The sequence below is a fragment of the Bombina bombina genome, chromosome 6 (genome assembly GCF_027579735.1).
Source record: "Bombina bombina isolate aBomBom1 chromosome 6, aBomBom1.pri, whole genome shotgun sequence".
Lineage (NCBI taxonomy): Eukaryota > Metazoa > Chordata > Amphibia > Anura > Bombinatoridae > Bombina > Bombina bombina.
The window spans coordinates 548,490,125-548,512,079 of NC_069504.1; the positions used below are offsets into that span (position 1 = coordinate 548,490,125).

Genomic DNA, 21,955 nt, shown 5'->3' on the forward strand with positions numbered 1-21,955 from the left:
CCTTACCTAACAGTATAAACTTATCTAGTTCGTAGGATAGCCCTATGCTTGTCCCATGCATTTTTAAAGTCCCCCACAGTGTTTGTTGCTACTACCTCTTGAGGAAGTTTATTCCATAAATCAATCACTCTTTCTGTAAAGAAGTGCTTCCTCAAATTACTCCTGAATCTACTACCCTTTAGCTTGAGCTCATGACCCCTTGTTCTTGAGTTTAAAACGACATAACCCTATTTGAATCATGAAAGTGTATTTTGGACTAGACTGTCCCTTTAATATCTATGGAATGCATAGGCTCAAACTGCAAAACTCTAAGAACTAGATTAAGACTCCAAGGAGGAGTAACAGGTTTAAACACAGGCCTGATTCTGAACAGGGCCTGACAAGAAGATTGAACATCCGGCACATCCGCCAGATGTTTGTGTAACAAAATAGATAATGCAGAAATCCGACCTTTCAGAGTACAGACCGACAACCCTTTCTCCAGACCTTCCTGAAGAAAAGAAAAAAAACCTAGAAATCCTGACCCTACTCTAAGAGTAGCGCTTCAATTCACAACTATAAAGGTATTTACGCCATACCTTATGGTAAATATTTCGAGTAACAGACTTGCGAGCCTGGATCATATTCTCAATGACTGACTCAGAAAAAACATGCTTAAACAGAACTAAGTGTTCAATCTCCAAACAGTCAGCTTCAGAGAAACAAGATTTGGATGGAGGAACGGACCCAGAGTTAGAAGGTCCTTCCTCATAGGTAACCTCCAAGGTGGTAGAGATGACATCTTCACTAGATCTGCATACCAGATCCTGCGAGGCCATGCAGGAGCTATAAGAATTACCGATGCTCTCTCCTGTTTGATATGAGCAATGACTCATGGAAGGAATGCAAACAGAGGAAACAGATAAGCTAGACGAAACACCCAAGGAACCGCCAGAGCATCTATCAGAGCGGCCTGCGGATCTCTTGACCTTGAACCGTACCTTGGAAGCTTGGCGTTCTGCCGAGATGCCATCAGATCCAACTTCAGAACCCTCCATTTGAGGGTACACCTCTGGATGGAGAGCCCACTCCCCCGGATGAAATTTCTGTCTGCTCAGGAAGTCTGCTTTCCAATTTTCTTCTCCTGGAATGTGGATAGCAGATAGATAATTGTGAGCTTCCGCCCACTGGATAATCTGAGCCACCTCCTTCATGGTTAAGGAACTTTGAGTTCCTCCCTGGTGGTTGATGTAAGCCACTGAGGTGATGTTGTCTGACTGGAATCTGATAAATCGGGCTAAAGACAACTGAGGCCAAATCATCAGAGCATTGTAAATCACTCAACTGCAAAACGTTTATGGGGAGAGCAGACTTCTCCCGAGTCCATAGACCCTGCGCTTTTAACAAGTCCCAGACTGCTCCCCAGCCCAACAGGCTGGCATCCGTGGTCACGAGACAGATGCTCCTGAGAAAACCACCACGGAAGAGAGTCTCTTGCCGACTGATCTAGATCTATCCTCTGAGACAGATCTGAATGGTCTCCATTCCATTGTCTGAGCATGCATAACTGCAGAGCTCTCAAATGGAATCAAGCAAAGGGAATGATATCCATGGACAGTAGACTGAAGAGAGGCAAGAGGAAAGAATCTTGGATTTTCTGACATCTGTCAGAAAAATTCTCATAGATAGGGAATCTATTATAGTCCCTAAGAAAATCACCCTTGTAGCTGGAACAAGGAACTCTTTCCCAGATTCACTTTCCAACCGTGGGAACGTAGAAAAGATAACAAGATCTCTGTATGAGAGTTTGCTTGTTGTAAAGTTGGTGCCTGAACCAATATATCGTCCAACTATGGCACCACAGCAATTCCCGAGACCCGATCCCTGTCAAGAGAGCCCCCCGAACCTTTGTGAAAATTCTGGGAGCTGTGGCAAGGCCAAATGGAAGGGCCACAAACTGAAAGTGTTTGTCTAAAAAAGCAAATCTCAGGAATTTGCGATGATACCTGTGGACGGAAACATGAATATACGCGTCCTTCGGGTCTATAGTCGTCAAACTGACCCTCTTGAACCAAAGGAAGAATGGAACGAATGGTTTCCATCTTGAAGGACAGTACCCTGAGAAACTTGTAGACACTTTAGATCCAAAATGGGTCGAAAAGTTCCCTCTTTTTTGTGAACCACAAACAGATTTGAATAAAATCCCAGACCCTGTTCCCTTACTGGAACAATTACTCCCAGGGTGAAAAAGTCCTGAACGCAGTTCAAGAATGCCTGTCTTTTTACCTGGTCTGTTGATAATCTTGAGAGGTGAAATCTGCCCCTGGGAGGGCAAGATTTGAATTCTATTTTGTAACCCTGAGATACAATGTCCACAGCCCAAGGATCTGTTTGAGAAAACAGGGAAAGTCTGCCCCCCACTTGATCCAATCCTGGACCGGGGGCAGAGCCTTCATGCTGACTTAGACTCAGCAGCTGACTTTTTAGACTGCTTCCCCTTGTTCCAAGATGGATTGGGTTTCCAAGAAAACTTGGACTGTTCCTACTTGGAAGAGGAAGAAGACAACTTTTGACCTCTGAAGTTACGAAAGAAACGAAAATTATTTTGACGTCCTTTAGGTCTATTCTTCTTGTCTTGAGGTAGAAAAGACCCTTTCCCACCCGTAATCTCAAAAATAATTACTGCCAAACCAGGTCTTACCCTTGTAAGGAAGCGCCAGAAGCTTGGACTTGGAGGTAACATCAGCTGACCAGGATTTAAGGCACAAAGCCCTGCAGGCTAGGACAGTGAAGCCAGACATCTTGGCTCCCAGTCTAATAACTTGCATGTTAGCATCAGAAATGCAATTGGCTGATTTGAAAGCCTTAATCCTATCTTGGATCTCCTCCAACGGAGTCTCTTCTAAAATAGACTCAGACAAGGCATCGCACCAATAAGATGCTGCACTCACTACTGTGGCAATACAAACTGCAGGTTGCCTTTGAAGCCTTCTTCAAATAAGCCTCCAGCTTCTTGTCCATGGGATCCTTAAAAAGGAACAGCTACCCTCTATTGGGATCGTAGTTCTCTTTGCCAGAGTAGAAATAGCCCCTTCTACTTTAGGCACCCTGCGCCATGAATCCTTAATGAAGTCAGCAACAAGAAATATCTTTTTAAAGACGCAAGACGGGGAAAAACATAATTTATGTAAGAACTTACCTGATAAATTCATTTCTTTCATATTAGCAAGAGTCCATGAGCTAGTGACGTATGGGATATACATTCCTACCAGGAGGGGCAAAGTTTCCCAAACCTCAAAATGCCTATAAATACACCCCTCACCACACCCACAATTCAGTTTAACGAATAGCCAAGAAGTGGGGTGATAAAAAAGTGCGAAGCATATAAAATAAGGAATTGGAATAATTGTGCTTTATACAAAATCAAAACCACCACAAAAAAAGGGTGGGCCTCATGGACTCTTGCTAATATGAAAGAAATGAATTTATCAGGTAAGTTCTTACATAAATTATGTTTTCTTTCATGTAATTAGCAAGAGTCCATGAGCTAGTGACGTATGGGATAATGATTACCCAAGATGTGGATCTTTCCACACAAGAGTCACTAGAGAGGGAGGGATAAAATAAAGACAGCCAATTCCTGCTGAAAAAAATCCACACCCAAAATAAAGTTTAATGAAAAACATAAGCAGAAGATTCAAACTGAAACCGCTGCCTGAAGTACTTTTCTACCAAAAACTGCTTCAGAAGAAGAAAATACATCAAAATGGTAGAATTTAGTAAAAGTATGCAAAGAGGACCAAGTTGCTGCTTTGCAAATCTGATCAACCGAAGCTTCATTCCTAAACGCCCAGGAAGTAGAAACTGACCTAGTAGAATGAGCTGTAATCCTCTGAGGCGGAGTTTTACCCGACTCAACATAAGCAAGATGAATTAAAGATTTCAACCAAGATGCCAAAGAAATGGCAGAAGCTTTCTGGCCTTTTCTAGCACCGGAAAAAATAACAAATAGACTAGAAGTCTTTCGGAAAGACTTAGTAGCTTCAACATAATATTTCAAAGCTCTAACAACATCCAAAGAATGCAACGATTTCTCCTTAGAATTCTTAGGATTAGGACATAATGAAGGAACCACAATTTCTCTACTAATGTTGTTGGAATTCACAACTTTAGGTAAAAATTCAAAAGAAGTTCGCAACACCGCCTTATCCTGATGAAAAATCAGAAAAGGAGACTCACAAGAAAGAGCAGATAATTCAGAAACTCTTCTGGCAGAAGAGATGGCCAAAAGGAACAAAACTTTCCAAGAAAGTAATTTAATGTCCAATGAATGCATAGGTTCAAAACGAGGAGCTTGAAGAGCTCCCAGAACCAAATTCAAACTCCAAGGAGGAGAAATTGACTTAATGACAGGTTTTATACGAACCAAAGCTTGTACAAAACAATGAATATCAGGAAGAATAGCAATCTTTCTGTGAAAAAGAACAGAAAGAGCAGAGATTTGACCTTTCAAGGAACTTGCGGACAAACCCTTATCTAAACCATCCTGAAGAAACTGTAAAATTCTCGGTATTCTAAAAGAATGCCAAGAAAAATGATGAGAAAGACACCAAGAAATATAAGTCTTCCAGACTCTATAATATATCTCTCTAGATACAGATTTACGAGCCTGTAACATAGTATTAATCACAGAGTCAGAGAAACCTCTTTGACCAAGAATCAAGCGTTCAATCTCCATACCTTTAAATTTAAGGATTTCAGATCCTGATGGAAAAAAGGACCTTGTGACAGAAGGTCTGGTATTAACGGAAGAGTCCACGGTTGGCAAGAGGCCATCCGGACAAGATCCGCATACCAAAACCTGTGAGGCCATGCCGGAGCTACCAGCAGAACAAACGAGCATTCCTTCAGAATCTTGGAGATTACTCTTGGAAGAAGAACTAGAGGCGGAAAGATATAAGCAGGATGATACTTCCAAGGAAGTGATAATGCATCCACTGCCTCCGCCTGAGGATCCCGGGATGTGGTCAGATACCTGGGAAGTTTCTTGTTTAGATGAGACGCCATCAGATCTATTTCTGGAAGTTCCCACATTTGAACAATCTGAAGAAATACCTCTGGGTGAAGAGACCATTCGCCCGGATGCAACGTTTGGCGACTAAGATAATCCGCTTCCCAATTGTCTATACCTGGGATATGAACCGCAGAAATTAGACAGGAGCTGGATTCCGCCCAAACCAAAATTCGAGATACTTCTTTCATAGCCAGAGGACTGTGAGTCCCTCCTTGATGATTGATGTATGCCACAGTTGTGACATTGTCTGTCTGAAAACAAATGAACGATTCTCTCTTCAGAAGAGGCCAAAACTGAAGAGCTCTGAAAATTGCACGGAGTTCCAAAATATTGATCGGTAATCTCACCTCCTGAGATTCCCAAACTCCTTGTGCCGTCAGAGATCCCCACACAGCTCCCCAACCTGTGAGACTTGCATCTGTTGAAATTACAGTCCAGGTCGGAAGCACAAAAGAAGCCCCCTGAATTAAACAATGGTGATCTGTCCACCACGTTAGAGAGTGTCGAACAATCGGTTTTAAAGATATTAATTGAGATATCTTTGTGTAATCCTTGCACCATTGATTGTGCATACAGAGCTGAAGAGGTCGCATGTGAAAACGAGCAAAGGGGATCGCGTCCGATGCAGCAGTCATAAGACCTAGAATTTCCATGCATAAGGCTACCGAAGGGAATGATTGTGACTGAAGGTTTCGACAAGCTGAAATCAATTTTAGACGTCTCTTGTCTGTTAAAGACAGAGTCATGGACACTGAATCTATCTGGAAACCCAGAAAAGTTACCCTTGTCTGAGGAATCAATGAACTCTTTGGTAAATTGATCCTCCAACCATGATCTTGAAGAAACAACACAAGTCGATTCGTATGAGATTCTGCTAAATGTAAAGACTGAGCAAATACCAAGATATCGTCCAAATAAGGAAATACCACAATACCCTGTTCTCTGATTACAGACAGAAGGGCACCGAGAACCTTTGTAAAAATTCTTGGAGCTGTAGCTAGGCCAAACGGCAGAGCCACAAACTGGTAATGCTTGTCCAGAAAAGAGAATCTCAGGAACTGATAATGATCTGGATGAATCGGAATATGCAGATATGCATCCTGTAAATCTATTGTGGACATATAATGCCCTTGCTGAACAAAAGGCAAGATAGTCCTTACAGTTACCATCTTGAACGTTGGTATCCTTACATAACGATTCAATATTTTAGATCCAGAACTGGTCTGAAGGAATTCTCCTTCTTTGGTACAATGAAGAGATTTGAATAAAACCCCATCCCCTGTTCCGGAACTGGAACTGGCATAATTACTCCAGCCAACTCTAGATCTGAAACACAATTCAGAAATGCTTGAGCTTTCACTGGATTTACTGGGACACGGGAAAGAAAAAATCTCTTTGCAGGAGGTCTCATCTTGAAACCAATTCTGTACCCTTCTGAAACAATGTTCTGAATCCAAAGATTGTGAACAGAATTGATCCAAATTTCTTTGAAAAAAAGTAACCTGCCCCCTACCAGCTGAGCTGGAATGAGGGCCGCACCTTCATGTGGACTTAGAAGCAGGCTTTGCCTTTCTAGCAGGCTTGGATTTATTCCAGACTGGAGATGGTTTCCAAACTGAAACTGCTCCTGAGGATGAAGGATTAGGCTTTTGTTCTTTGTTGAAACGAAAGGAACGAAAACGATTATTAGCCCTGTTTTTACCCTTAGATTTTTTATCCTGTGGTAAAAAAGTTCCTTTCCCACCAGTAACAGTTGAGATAATAGAATCCAACTGAGAACCAAATAATTTGTTACCCTGGAAAGAAATGGAAAGTAGAGTTGATTTAGAAGCCATATCAGCATTCCAAGCCATAAAGCCCTTCTAGCTAAAATAGCTAGAGACATAAACCTGACATCAACTCTGATAATATCAAAAATGGCATCACAGATAAAATTATTAGCATGCTGAAGAAGAATAATAATATCATGAGAATCATGATCTGTTACTTGTTGCGCTAAAGTTTCCAACCAAAAAGTTGAAGCTGCAGCAATATCAGCCAATGATATAGCAGGTCTAAGAAGATTACCTGAACACAGATAAGCTTTTCTTAGAAAGGATTCAATTTTTCTATCTAAAGGATCCTTAAACGAAGTACCATCTGACGTAGGAATAGTAGTACGTTTAGCAAGGGTAGAAATAGCCCCATCAACTTTAGGGATTTTGTCCCAAAATTCTAATCTGTCAGACGGCACAGGATATAATTGCTTAAAACGTTTAGAAGGAGTAAATGAATTACCCAATTTATCCCATTCTTTGGAAATTACTGCAGAAATAGCATTAGGAACAGGAAAAACTTCTGGAATAACCACAGGAGATTTAAATACCTTATCTAAACGTTTAGAATTAGTATCAAGAGGACCAGAATCCTCTATTTCCAAAGCAATTACTACTTCTTTAAGTAAAGAACGAATAAATTCCATTTTAAATAAATATGAAGATTTATCAGCATCAATCTCTGAGACAGAATCCTCTGAACCAGAAGAGTCATCAGAATCAGAATGATGATGTTCATTTAAAAAACAGAATTTATGTTTACCTGATAAATTGCTTTCTCCAACGGTGTGTCCGGTCCACGGCGTCATCCTTACTTGTGGGATATTCTCTTCCCCAACAGGAAATGGCAAAGAGCCCAGCAAAGCTGGTCACATGATCCCTCCTAGGCTCCGCCTACCCCAGTCATTCGACCGACGTAAAGGAGGAATATTTGCATAGGAGAAACCATATGATACCGTGGTGACTGTAGTTAAAGAAAATAAATTATCAGACCTGATTAAAAAACCAGGGCGGGCCGTGGACCGGACACACCGTTGGAGAAAGCAATTTATCAGGTAAACATAAATTCTGTTTTCTCCAACATAGGTGTGTCCGGTCCACGGCGTCATCCTTACTTGTGGGAACCAATACCAAAGCTTTAGGACACGGATGAAGGGAGGGAGCAAATCAGGTCACCTAAATGGAAGGCACCACGGCTTGCAAAAACCTTTCTCCCAAAAATAGCCTCAGAAGAAGCAAAAGTATCAAACTTGTAAAATTTGGTAAAAGTGTGCAGTGAAGACCAAGTCGCTGCCCGACATATCTGATCAATAGAAGCCTCGTTCTTGAAGGCCCATGTGGAAGCCACAGCCCTAGTGGAATGAGCTGTGATTCTTTCAGGAGGCTGCCGTCCGGCAGTCTCATAAGCCAATCTGATGATGCTTTTAATCCAAAAAGAGAGAGAGGTAGAAGTTGCTTTTTGACCTCTCCTTTTACCAGAGTAAACAACAAACAAGGAAGATGTTTGTCTAAAATCCTTTGTAGCATCTAAATAGAATTTTAGAGCGCGAACAACATCCAAATTGTGCAACAAACGTTCCTTCTTTGAAACTGGATTCGGACACAAAGAAGGCACGACTATCTCCTGGTTAATGTTTTTGTTAGAAACAACTTTCGGAAGAAAACCAGGTTTAGTACGTAAAACCACCTTATCTGCATGGAACACCAGATAAGGAGGAGAACACTGCAGAGCAGATAATTCTGAAACTCTTCTAGCAGAAGAAATTGCAACCAAAAACAGAAACTTTCCAAGATAATAACTTAATATCAACGGAATGTAAGGGTTCAAACGGAACCCCCTGAAGAACTGAAAGAACTAAGTTGAGACTCCAAGGAGGAGTCAAAGGTTGTAAACAGGCTTGATTCTAACCAGAGCCCTGAACAAAGGCTTGAACATCTGGCACAGCTGCCAACTTTTTGTGAAGTAACACAGACAAGGCAGAAATCTGTCCCTTCAAGGAACTTGCAGATAATCCTTTCTCCAATCCTTCTTGAAGAAAGGATAGAATCTTAGGAATTTTTACCTTGTCCCAAGGGAATCCTTTAGATTCACACCAACAGATATATTTTTTCCATATTTTGTGGTAAATTTTTCTGGTTACAGGCTTTCTGGCCTGAACAAGAGTATCAATAACAGAATCTGAGAACCCTCCGCTTTGATAAGATCAAGCGTTCAATCTCCCAAGCAGTCAGTTGGAGTGAGACCAGATTCGGATGTTCGAACGGACCTTGAACAAGAAGGTCTCGTCTCAAAGGTAGCTTCCATGGTGGAGCCGATGACATATTCACCAGATCTGCATACCAAGTCCTGCGTGGCCACGCAGGAGCTATCAAGATCACCGATGCCCTCTCCTGATTGATCCTGGCTACCAGCCTGGGGATGAGAGGAAACGGCGGGAATACATAAGCTAGTTTGAAGGTCCAAGGTGCTACTAGTGCATCTACTAGAGTCGCCTTGGGATCCCTGGATCTGGACCCGTAGCAAGGAACCTTGAAGTTCTGACGAGAGGCCATCAGATCCATGTCTGGAATGCCCCACAGTTGAGTAATTTGGGCAAAGATTTCCGGATGGAGTTCCCACTCCCCCGGATGTAATGTCTGACGACTCAGAAAATCCGCTTCCCAATTTTCCACTCCTGGGATGTGGATTGCAGACAGGTGGCAGGAGTGAGTCTCCGCCCATTGAATGATTTTGGTCACTTCTTCCATCGCCAGGGGAACTCCTTGTTCCCCCCTGATGGTTGATGTACGCAACAGTCGTCATGTTGTCTGATTGAAACCGTATGAACTTGGCCTTTGCTAGCTGAGGCCAAGCCTTGAGAGCATTGAGTATCGCTCTCAGTTCCAGAATATTTATCGGTAGAAGAGATTCTTCCCGAGACCAAAGACCCTGAGCTTTCAGGGGTCCCCAGACCGCGCCCCAGCCCATCAGACTGGCGTCGGTCGTGACAATGACCCACTCTGGCCTGCGGAAGTTCATCCCTTGTGACAGGTTGTCCAGGGACAGCCACCAACGGAGTGAATCTCTGGTCCTCTGATTTACTTGTATCGTCGGAGACAAGTCTGTATAGTCCCCATTCCACTGACTGAGCATGCACAGTTGTAATGGTCTTAGATGAATGCGCGCAAAAGGAACTATGTCCATTGCCGCTACCATCAAACCTATTACTTCCATGCACTGCGCTATGGAAGGAAGAGGAACGGAATGAAGTATTTGACAAGAGTTTAGAAGTTTTGTTTTTCTGGCCTCTGTCAGAAAAATCCTCATTTCTAAGGAGTCTATTATTGTTCCCAAGAAGGGAACCCTTGTTGACGGAGATAGAGAACTCTTTTCTACGTTCACTTTCCATCCGTGAGATCTGAGAAAGGCCAGGACTATGTCCGTGTGAGCCTTTGCTTGAGGAAGGGACGACGCTTGAATCAGAATGTCGTCCAAGTAAGGTACTACTGCAATGCCCTTGGTCTTAGCACCGCTAGAAGGGGACCCTAGTACCTTTGTGAAAATCCTTGGAGCAGTGGCTAATCCGAAAGGAAGTGCCACGAACTGGTAATGCTTGTCCAGGAATGCGAACCTTAGGAACCGATGATGTTCCTTGTGGATAGGAATATGTAGATACGCATCCTTTAAATCCACCGTGGTCATGAATTGACCTTCCTGGATGGAAGGAAGAATTGTTCGAATGGTTTCCATTTTGAACGATGGAACCTTGAGAAACTTGTTTAGGATCTTGAGATCTAAGATTGGTCTGAACGTTCCCTCTTTTTTGGGAACTACGAACAGATTGGAGTAGAACCCCATCCCTTGTTCCCCTAATGGAACAGGATGAATCACTCCCATTTTTAACAGGTCTTCTACACAATGTAAGAATGCCTGTTTTTTTATGTGGTCTGAAGACAATTGAGACCTGTGAAGCCCTTTGAATTCCAGAAGATAACCTTGGGAGACTATTTCTAGTGCCCAAGGATCCAGAACATCTCTTGCCCAAGCCTGAGCGAAGAGAGAGAGTCTGCCCCCCACCAGATCCGGTCCCGGATCGGGGGCCAACAGTTCATGCTGTCTTGGTAGCAGTGGCAGGTTTCTTGGCCTGCTTTCCCTTGTTCCAGCCTTGCATTGGTCTCCAGGCTGGCTTGGCTTGAGAAGTATTACCCTCTTGCTTAGAGGGACGTAGCACTTGGGGCTGGTCCGTTTCTACGAAAGGGACGAAAATTAGGTTTATTTTTGGCCTTGAAAGACCTATCCTGAGGAAGGGCGTGGCCCTTGCCCCCAGTGATATCAGAGATAATCTCTTTCAAGTCAGGGCCAAACAGCGTTTTCCCCTTGAAAGGAATGTTAAGCAATTTGTTCTTGGAAGACGCATCCGCTGACCAAGATTTCAACCAAAGCGCTCTGCGCGCCACAATAGCAAACCCAGAATTTTTCGCCGCTAACCTAGCCAATTGCAAAGTGGCGTCTAGGGTGAAAGAATTAGCCAATTTGAGAGCACGGATTCTGTCCATAATCTCCTCATAAGGAGGAGAATCAACTAGTGATCGCCTTTTCTAGCTCATCGAACCAGAAACACGCGGCTGTAGTGACAGGGACAATGCATGAAATTGGTTGTAGAAGGTAACCTTGCTGAACAAACATCTTTTTAAGCAAACCTTCTAATTTTTTATCCATAGGATCTTTGAAAGCACAACTATCTTCTATGGGTATAGTGGTGCGTTTGTTTTAAAGTAGAAACCGCCCCCTCGACCTTGGGGACTGTTCTGCCATAAGTCCTTTCTGGGGTCGACCATAGGAAACAATTTTTTAAATATGGGGGGAGGGACGAAAGGGTATACCGGGGCCTTTCCCATTCTTTATTTACAATGTCCGCCACCCGCTTGGGTATAGGAAAAGCTTCTGGGGGCCCCGGGACCTCTAGGAACTTGTCCATTTTACATAGTTTCTCTGGGATGATCAAATTCTCACAATCATCCAGAGTGGATAACACCTCCTTAAGCAGAGCGCGGAGATGTTCCAACTTAAATTTAAATGTAATCACATCAGGTTCAGCTTGTTGAGAAATTTTCCCTGAATCTGAAATTTCTCCCTCAGACAAAACCTCCCTGGCCCCCTCAGACTGGTGTAGGGGCCCTTCAGAAACAATATCATCAGCGTTCCTCATGCTCTTCAGTATTATCTAAAACAGAGCAGTCGCGCTTACGCTGATAAGTGGGCATTTTGGCTAAAATGTTTTTGATAGAATTATCCATTACAGCCGTTAATTGTTGCATAGTAAGGGAGTATTGGCGCGCTAGATGTACTAGGGGCCTCCTGAGTGGGCAAGACTGGTGTAGACGAAGGAGGGGATGATGCAGTACCATGCTTACTCCCCTCACTTGAGGAATCATCTTGGGCATCATTTTCTCTAAATTTTGTGTCACATAAATCACATCTATTTAAATGAGAAGGAACCTTGGCTTCCCCACATTCAGAACACAGTCTATCTGGTAGTTCAGACATGTTAAACAGGCATAAACTTGATAACAAAGTACAAAAAACGTTTTAAAATAAAACCGTTACTGTCACTTTAAATTTTAAACTGAACACACTTTATTACTGCAATTGCGAAAAAAAGTATGAAGGAATTGTTCAAAATTCACCAAAATTTCACCACAGTGTCTTAAAGCCTTAAAAGTATTGCACACCAAATTTGGAAGCTTTAACCCTTAAAATAACGGAAACCCGGAGCCGTTTTTATCTTTAACCCCTTTACAGTCCCTGGTATCTGCTTTGCTGAGACCCAACCAAGCCCAAAGGGGAATACGATACCAAATGACGCCTTCAGAAAGTCTTTTCTATGTATCAGAGCTCCTCACACATGCGACTGCATGTCATGCTTCTCAAAAACAAGTGCGCAATACCGGCGCGAAAATGAGACTCTGCCTATGATAAGGGAAAGCCCCTAGAGAATAAGGTGTCCCAAACAGTGCCTGCCGATATTATTTTACAAAATTACCCAGATTAAAATGATTCCTCAAGGCTAAATATGTTTATTATATGAATCGATTTAGCCCAGAAAATGTCTACAGTCTTAAAAAGCCCTTGTGAAGCCCTTATTTATTGTCTGTAAAAAATGGCTTACCGGATCCCATAGGGAAAATGACAGCTTCCAGCATTACCTCGTCTTGTTAGAATGTGTCATACCTCAAGCAGTAAAATTCTGCTCACTGTTCCCCTCAACTGAAGTTAATTCCTCTCAACAGTCCCTGTGTGGAACAGCCATCGATTTTAGTAACGGTTGCTAAAATCATTTTCCTCTTACAAACAGAAATCTTCATCTCTTTTCTGTTTCAGAGTAAATAGTACATACCAGCACTATTTTAAAATAAACTCTTGATTGAATAATAAAAACTACAGTTAAACACTAAAAAACTCTAAGCCATCTCCGTGGAGATGTTGCCTGTACAACGGCAAAGAGAATGACTGGGGTAGGCGGAGCCTAGGAGGGATCATGTGACCAGCTTTGCTGGGCTCTTTGCCATTCCTGTTGGGGGAAGAGAATATCCCACAAGTAAGGATGACGCCGTGGACCGGACACACCTATGTTGGAGAAATTCATCTGTAGGGAGAGAAGTTTTAAAAGATTTTTTTACGTTTACTAGAAGGAGAAATAACAGACATAGCCTTCTTTATGGATTCAGAAACAAAATCTCTAATGTTATCAGGAACATTCTGCACCTTAGATGTTGAAGGAACTGCAACAGGCTATGGTACTTTACTAAAGGAAATATTATCTGCATTAACAAGTTTGTCATGACAATTAATACAAACAACAGCCGGAGGAATAGCTACCAAAAGTTTACAGCAGATACACTTAGCTTTGGTAGATCCAGCACTAGACAGCGATTTTCCTGTAGTATCTTCTGACTCAGATGCAACGTGAGACATCTTGCAATATGTAAGAGAAAAAACAACCTATAAAGCAAAATTGATCAAATTCCTTAAATGACAGTTTCAGGAATGGGAAAAAAATGCCAAAGAACAAGCTTCTAGCAACCAGAAGCCATGAAAAAAAGAGACTGAAATAATGTGGAGACAAAAGCGACGCCCATATTTTTTAGCGCCAAATCAGACGCCCACATTATTTGGCGCCTAAATGCTTTTGGCGCCAAAAATGACGCCACATCCGGAACGCCGACATTTTTGGCGCAAAATAACGTCAAAAAATGACGCAACTTCCGGCGACGCGTATGACGCCGGAAACGGAAAAGAATTTTTTGCGCCAAAAAAGTCTGCGCCAAGAATGACGCAATAAAATGAAGCTTTTTTAGCCCCCGCGAGCCTAACAGCCCACAGGGAAAAAAAGAGTCAAATTTTTGAAGGTAAGAAAAAAATTATTTAATTCAAGTGCATTATCCCAAATATGAAACTGACTGTCTGAAAAATAAGGAAAGTTGAACATTCTGAGTCAAGGCAAATAAATGTTTGAATACATATATTTAGAACTTTATAAACAAAGTGCCCAACCATAGCTTAGAGTGTCACAGAAAATAAGATTTACTTACCCCAGGACACTCATCTACATGTTTGTAGAAAGCCAAACCAGTACTGAAACGAGAATCAGCAGAGGTAATGGTATATATAAGAGTATATCGTCGATCTGAAAAGGGAGGTAAGAGATGAATCTCTACGACCGATAACAGAGAACCTATGAAATAGACCCCGTAGAAGGAGATCACTGCATTCAAATAGGCAATACTCTCCTCACATCCCTCTGACATTCACTGCACGCTGAGAGGAAAACCGGGCTCCAACTTGCTGCGGAGCGCATATCAACGTAGAATCTAGCACAAACTTACTTCACCACCTCCATCGGAGGCAAAGTTTGTAAAACTGAATTGTGGGTGTGGTGAGGGGTGTATTTATAGGCATTTTGAGGTTTGGGAAACTTTGCCCCTCCTGGTAGGAATGTATATCCCATACGTCACTAGCTCATGGACTCTTGCTAATTACATGAAAGAAAAGGAATCCCTGGCTTCTCCCATTCATGTGAAATAATTTCGGCACACAGTCTGGAACAGGAAAAACTTCCACAGAGGAAGGAACATCATAGTATTTATTAAGTTTACTAGATTTCTTAGGGTTAACAACAACAGATGAATCAGAGTCGTCCAAAGTAGCCAATACCTCCTTCAACAGTACTTTTCAAGCTTAAATCTGAAGTTTACCTCTTCAGTATCAGGCAAAGGAGTTACACTGTCTGACTCTGAGATTTCACCCTCAGAAGCTACCGAGGTATCCTCCCCATCAGACGTATGAGGGAGGACAACCTGCGTATCAGCAGCTAAAACAGACACCTTACTATCTGATAAGTGTTTAGTTTTCCTCTTGCGTTTTCTCAATACAGGAAAAGCAGATAATGCTGCAGATACCGCAGAAGATAACTGTGCAACAAAATCTGTAGGCAAATATACCCCTCCAGGAGATTGAGAGGAACTGCAGGGCACTGCATGTGACGCCATTGAGGCTTGGGACGTTTGAGGAGAAAGCTGTGACATTGCTTGAACAGCATTAACCTGAGAGACTACATTGGGCTCAGAGGGCAACAATTTATCTTTATTTTGCAAAGCTTTATCTAAGCAAACAGTACAGAATTGCATAGACAAAGCGATTTGTGCCTCAAGGCATAACAGGCATCTATCACAAGCAGGGGATGCTTGACCCATATCTATATAGCATATAAAAAATTCACCCAAGAAAAAACAATGTAGAAAAAAAAAATTTGAATACAAAAAAATACTGTCAGTTTAAGAGGAACGTTTAAACTTACAGCAAAAAAACGCTACTAAAAACCCCCCCCCAACAATATCAAATACAGGCTACTTCTACACCACAGATATACTGGGATGCCCTACCTGACCTCCGAAGACAAAAATCGAAAGGAGAACCATACACAGAACCCGTCTCGCACACTGAATCAGTAATGCCGGAACAAAGACTCCGCCTCGCTTAGTAAACTGAAAGCGGGAGAGCGGGGGTCACATGACCATCCGGCCCAAACAACAACACAGCTGAATAAAAAGCATGCGCTTCTACAAAAAGACCTGCAACATGTTTAAAATAGAATGGTCTGTACAAAAACACGACCACATCTTGATAGAAAAAGGTCTGAACAACATATTCACTGTCTACACATACTTAAGTGATTTATAAAGCCATGACCTGCATGCAGCTGCAAGCTCTATACTTGTGTGTGCACAAACAAGCCCCCGTATAAAAGCCACAAGACAAATAAAAATAAAGGCTAAGCATACATCCTGAAAGCCTTTATTAACCCTTCAGTCTCCAAGTCACCATTGCCTGCACCCTGCCAAGAAAAATCCTAACTAAAGGATATAAAATGTCCCAAAAGGAAATTGCAGCAAGTCTCCAATACCTAGAAGACAAAAGCACTTGCCTGCAATCCAACTGTCAGGCAGGACGACAGCTCACAAGGCGTGAAAGGACACATACTTCTTACAGAGAGCTATAGAAAAAAAAAGAAAGAACAGAGTAGCCAACTCTGGCTTTCTATAACAAGGGCAGCATATGTTAGGAAACAAAGTAAGGAACACCTCACAACTACCTAACTGCTTAAAAGCCACCACTACTCGACTGAAGAGATTGACATGGACTCAGCTTAAACCCAATCCTTGCTTGCAGGGAAAAGTACCCAAAAAAGGAATTAATTTCTTCAGACACCAAAACTTCACCTCCTCCCATTGACAGAGGCAAAGAGAATGACGGGGGCTTTGCTGTGGTGCTCTTTGCCTCCTCCTGCTGGCAAGGAGAAGATATTTCCACTAGTAATTGAATGACGTTGTGGACTCTCCATATCTATAGGAAGAAATAAAGCATCATTGGAGGGGAAAAAAATACCTCTGTGTTAAAAGGGCTAACTGTAACCTCACCTTTAATTTTGGATATATTCTGTACAGCAGTTCTTAAACTATCAACATGATTTGTTTTATAACTGTTTTGGTAAAAACTAGAGTCAATACCAGAATGTTTGTGGATAAGAAGAAATTCACAACATCAGAGTTTTCTGATGTTTGTCACAGCTTGGAAATAACATTAAAGGGACATTAAGCTCAAAATGTAATTGCATAGTGAAAACCCTTTGTGATGCACTTTAATTATTTGTTTTGTCTGCTTTTCATATCAATTACATTTAAAATATGTTGTTTTTTTCATTGCCCCAAGACAGACTAGAACACATTCAATAGGCCGTTCATAACTCTGAACCTCCTACATGGCTGCACAGTGATTGCTTGATACACACAGGCTCTCGTTTAATATGTCAACAATTGACCACTGCAAAGCATATATAATAAAAGCACTCAGGAAAGCCTCTCATTGGGTGTATAACTGGGTGCGGGTATTTATTTATAAGCAGATATTTTGCAACACAGTAATTTTTTATGCACATATGTATCTAAAAATGAAATTAAATAAAACACATTGTACTGTATACATAGAATCATAATTAGCTACTTGCTGAATTCATAGCGATAAAAGTTCTCTACTGCACAGAATATTTGATATGTGTATAGAACACGATACTTCAGAATATAAAACATACCTCTTTGTGTATAAACCTTTAATTTTCAGTAGAGAAGTATCTAGATCAAAATATCCTGATTGAGTTTTTCTTTGAGGAACCTGGGTAGACAAAAACATTAAAACCTTTATTCAGATGAAGGCTAGAGATAGCAGTTATGATTTCAACAACAGAAAATAAAAAAATATCTTGCTATAGAAATGTTCCAAGTTTGTAATATATAACCGGTTTCCACTGAAATCCAATATGCTCTCTGGCTACAGTAGCATTTGTTTTACAGACACAATTATCGGCTGTCACTTAAAGTAATTTGATTTAATGTTCCAGATTCCATGCCAAAAAATAAAATATTGCTATCCAGTCTGATTGAAATCATGGAAGCCCAGGAAAAACATAATTTATGCTTACCTGATAAATTCCTTTCTTCTGTTGTGTGATCAGTCCACGGGTCATCATTACTTCTGGGATATAACTCCTCCCCAACAGGAAATGCAAGAGGATTCACCCAGCAGAGCTGCATATAGCTCCTCCCCTCTACGTCAGTCCCAGTCATTCGACCAAGAATCAACGAGAAAGGAGTAACCAAGGGTGAAGTGGTGACTGGAGTATAATTTAAAAGATATTTACCTGCCTTAAAACAGGGCGGGCCGTGGGCTGATCACACAACAGAAGAAAAGGAATTATAAGGTAAGCATAAATTATGTTTTATTATGTTATGTGTGATCAGTCCACGGTCATCATTACTTCTGGGATACCAATACCAAAGCAAAAGTACACGGATGACGGGAGGGATAGGCAGGCTCATTATATAGAAGGAACCACTGCCTGAAGAACCTTTCTCCCAAAAAATAGCCTCCGAAGAAGCAAAAGTGTCAAATTTGTAAAATTTGGAAAAAGTATGAAGCGAAGACCAAGTTGCAGCCTTGCAAATCTGTTCAACAGAGGCCTCATTCTTAAAGGCCCAAGTGGAAGCCACAGCTCTAGTGGAGTGAGCTGTAATTCTTTCAGGAGGCTGCTGACCAGCAGTCTCATAGGCTAAACGTATTATGCTACGAAGCCAAAAAGAGAGAGAGGTAGCAGAAGCTTTTTGACCTCTCCTCTGTCCAGAATAAACGACAAACAGGGAAGAAGTTTGGCGAAAATCTTTAGTTGCCTGCAAGTAGAACTTGAGGGCACGAACTACATCCAGATTGTGTAGAAGACGTTCCTTCTTTGAAGAAGGATTTGGACACAAGGATGGAACAACAATCTCTTGATTGATATTCCTGTTAGTGACCACCTTAGGTAAGAACCCAGGTTTAGTACGCAGAACTACCTTGTCTGAGTGAAAAATCAGATAAGGAGAATCACAATGTAAGGCTGATAACTCAGAGACTCTTCGAGCCGAGGAAATAGCCATTAAAAACAGAACTTTCCAAGATAACAATTTTATATCAATGGAATGAAGGGGTTCAAACGGAACACCCTGTAAAACGTTAAGAACTAAGTTTAAACTCCATGGCGGAGCAACAGCTTTAAACACAGGCTTGATCCTAGCTAAAGCCTGACAAAAAGCCTGGACGTCTGGATTTTCTGACAGACGCCTGTTGTAACAAGATGGACAGAGCTGAAATCTGTCCCTTTAATGAACTAGCTGATAAACCCTTTTCTAACCCTTCTTGTAGAAAAGACAATATCCTAGAGATCCTAACCTTACTCCAGGAGTAATGTCTGGATTCGCACCAGTATAGGTACTTACGCCATATTTATGGTAAATCTTTCTGGTAACAGGCTTCCTAGCCCTGTATCAGGGTATCAATAACCGACTCAGAAAAACCACGTTTTGATAAAATCAAACGTTCAATTTCCAAGCAGTCAGCTTCAGAGAAGTTAGATTTTGATGTTTGAATGGACCCTGTATCAGAAGGTCCTGTCTTAGAGGTAGAGACCAAGGCGGACAGGATGACATGTCCACTAGATCTGCATACCAAGTCCTGCGTGGCCATGCAGGCGCTATTAGAATCACTTTATGCTCTCTCCTGCTTGATTTTGGCAATCAATCGAGGAAGAAGCGGAAAGGGTGGAAACACATAAGCCATCCCGAAGTTCCAAGGTGCTGTCAAAGCATCTATCAGAACCGCTCCCGGATCCCTGGATCTGGACCCGTAGCGAGGAAGTTTGGCGTTCTGGCGAGACGCCATGAGATCTATCTCTGGTTTGCCCCAACGTCGAAGTATTTGGGCAAAGACCTCCGGATGAAGTTCCCACTCCCCGGGATGAAAAGTCTGGCGACTCAAGAAATCCGCCTCCCAGTTCTCCACTCCGGGATGTGGATTGCTGACAGGTGGCAAGAGTGAGACTCTGCCCAGCGAATTATCTTTGATACTTCCACCATTGCTAGGGAGCTTCTTGTCCCTCCCTGATGGTTGATGTAAGCTACAGTCGTGATGTTGTCCGACTGAAACCTGATGAACCCCCGAGTTTGTTAATTGGGGCCAAGCTAGAAGGGCATTGAGAACTGCCCTCAATTCCAGAATGTTTATTGGAAGGAGACTCTCCTCCTGATTCCATAGTCCCTGAGCCTTCAGAGAATTCCAGACAGCGCCCCAACCTAGTAGGCTGGCGTCTGTTGTTACAATTGTCCAGTCTGGCCTGCTGAATGGCATCCCCCTGGACAGGTGTGGCCGATGAAGCCACCATAGAAGAGAATTTCTGGTCTCTTGATTCAGATTCAGAGTAGGGGACAAATCTGAGTAATCCCCATTCCACTGACTTAGCATGCATAATTGCAGAGGTCTGAGGTGTAGGCGTGCAAAAGGTACTATGTCCATTGCCGCTACCATTAAGCCGATCACCTCCATGCCTTGAGCTACTGACGGGTGTTGAATGGAATGAAGGACACGGCATGCATTTTTGAAGCTTTGTTAACCTGTCCTCTGTCAGGTAAATCTTCATTTCTACAGAATCTATAAGAGTCCCCAAGAATGGAACTCTTGTGAGAGGAAAAAGAGAACTCTTCTTTTCGTTCACTTTCCATCCATGCGACCTTAGAAATGCCAGAACTAACTCTGTATGAGACTTGGCAGTTTGAAAGCTTGAAGCTTGTATTAGAATGTCGTCTAGGTATGGAGCTACCGAAATCCCTCGCGGTCTTAGTACCGCCAGAAGGGCACCCAGAACCTTTGTGAAGATTCTTGGAGCCGTAGCCAATCCGAATGGAAGAGCTACAAACTGGTAGTGCCTGTCTAAGAAGGCAAAACCTTAGATACCGGTGATGATCTTTGTGGATCGGTATGTGAAGGTAAGCATCCTTTAAATCCACTGTGGTCATGTACTGACCCTCTTGGATCATGGGTAAGATTGTCCGAATAGTTTCCATTTTGAACGATGGAACTCTTAGGAATTTGTTTAGAATCTTTAAATCTAAGATTGGCCTGAAAGTTCCCTCTTTTTTGGGAACCACAAACAGGTTTGAGTAGAACCCTTGTCCTTGTTCCGACCGCGGAACCGGATGGATCACTCCCATTATTAACAGATCTTGTACGCAGCGTAGAAACGCTTCTTTCTTTATCTGGTTTGTTGACAACCTTGACAGATGAAATCTCCCTCTTGGGGGAGATAATTTGAAGTCTAGAAGGTATCCCTGAGATATGATCTCTAGTGCCCAGGGATCCTGAACATCTCTTGCCCAGGCCTGGGCGAAGAGAGAGAGTCTGCCCCCCACTAGATCCGGTCCCGGATCGGGGGCTCTCGGTTCATGCTGTCTTTGGGGCAGCAGCAGGTTTCCTGGCCTGCTTGCTCTTGTTCCAGGACTGGTTAGGCTTCCAGCCTTGCCTGTAACGAGCAACAGCTCCTTCCTGTTTTGGTGCAGTGGAGGTTGATGCTGCTCCTGTTTTGAAGTTCCGAAAGGGGCGAAAATTAGACTGTCTAGCCTTAGCTTTGGCTTTGTCTTGAGGTAGGGCGTGGCCCCTTACCTCCTGTAATGTCAGCGATAATCTCTTTCAAACCGGGCCCAAATAAAGACTGCCCCTTGAAAGGTATATTAAGTAATTTGGACTTAGAAGTAACATCAGCTGACCAGGATTTTAGCCACAGCGCCCTACGTGCCTGTATGGCGAATCCTGAGTTCTTAGCCGTAAGTTTGGTTTAAATGTACTAACGGGCCTCCGAAATGAAGGAATTAGCTAGTTTTAAGGACTCTAAGCCTGTCCGTAATGTCGTCTAGCGTAGATGAACTAAGGTTCTCTTCAAGCGACTCAATCCAAAATGCTGCCGCAGCCGTAATCGGCGCGATACATGCAAGGGGTTGTAATATAAAACCTTGTTGAACAAACATTTTCTTAAGGTAACCCTCTAATTTTTTATCCATTGGATCTGAGAAAGCACAGCTATCCTCCACCGGGATAGTGGTACGCTTAGCTAAAGTAGAAACTGCTCCCTCCACCTTGGGGACCGTTTGCCATAAGGTCCCGAGTGGTGGCGTCTATTGGAAACATCTTTCT

The 21,955-nt window shown here is 42.5% G+C and overlaps 1 protein-coding gene across 1 annotated transcript in view; it reads right to left on the reverse strand.

Moving 5' to 3' along the window:
• ATOSA (atos homolog A) overlaps positions 1–21,955 on the reverse strand; it is a 165,826-nt gene that overhangs the window by 42,928 nt on the left and 100,943 nt on the right. Inside the window, exon 7 of the mRNA XM_053717489.1 lies at positions 17,496–17,575. Coding sequence (XP_053573464.1) covers positions 17,496–17,575 — 80 coding nt within the window. The remainder of the gene's footprint in view (positions 1–17,495; positions 17,576–21,955) is intronic.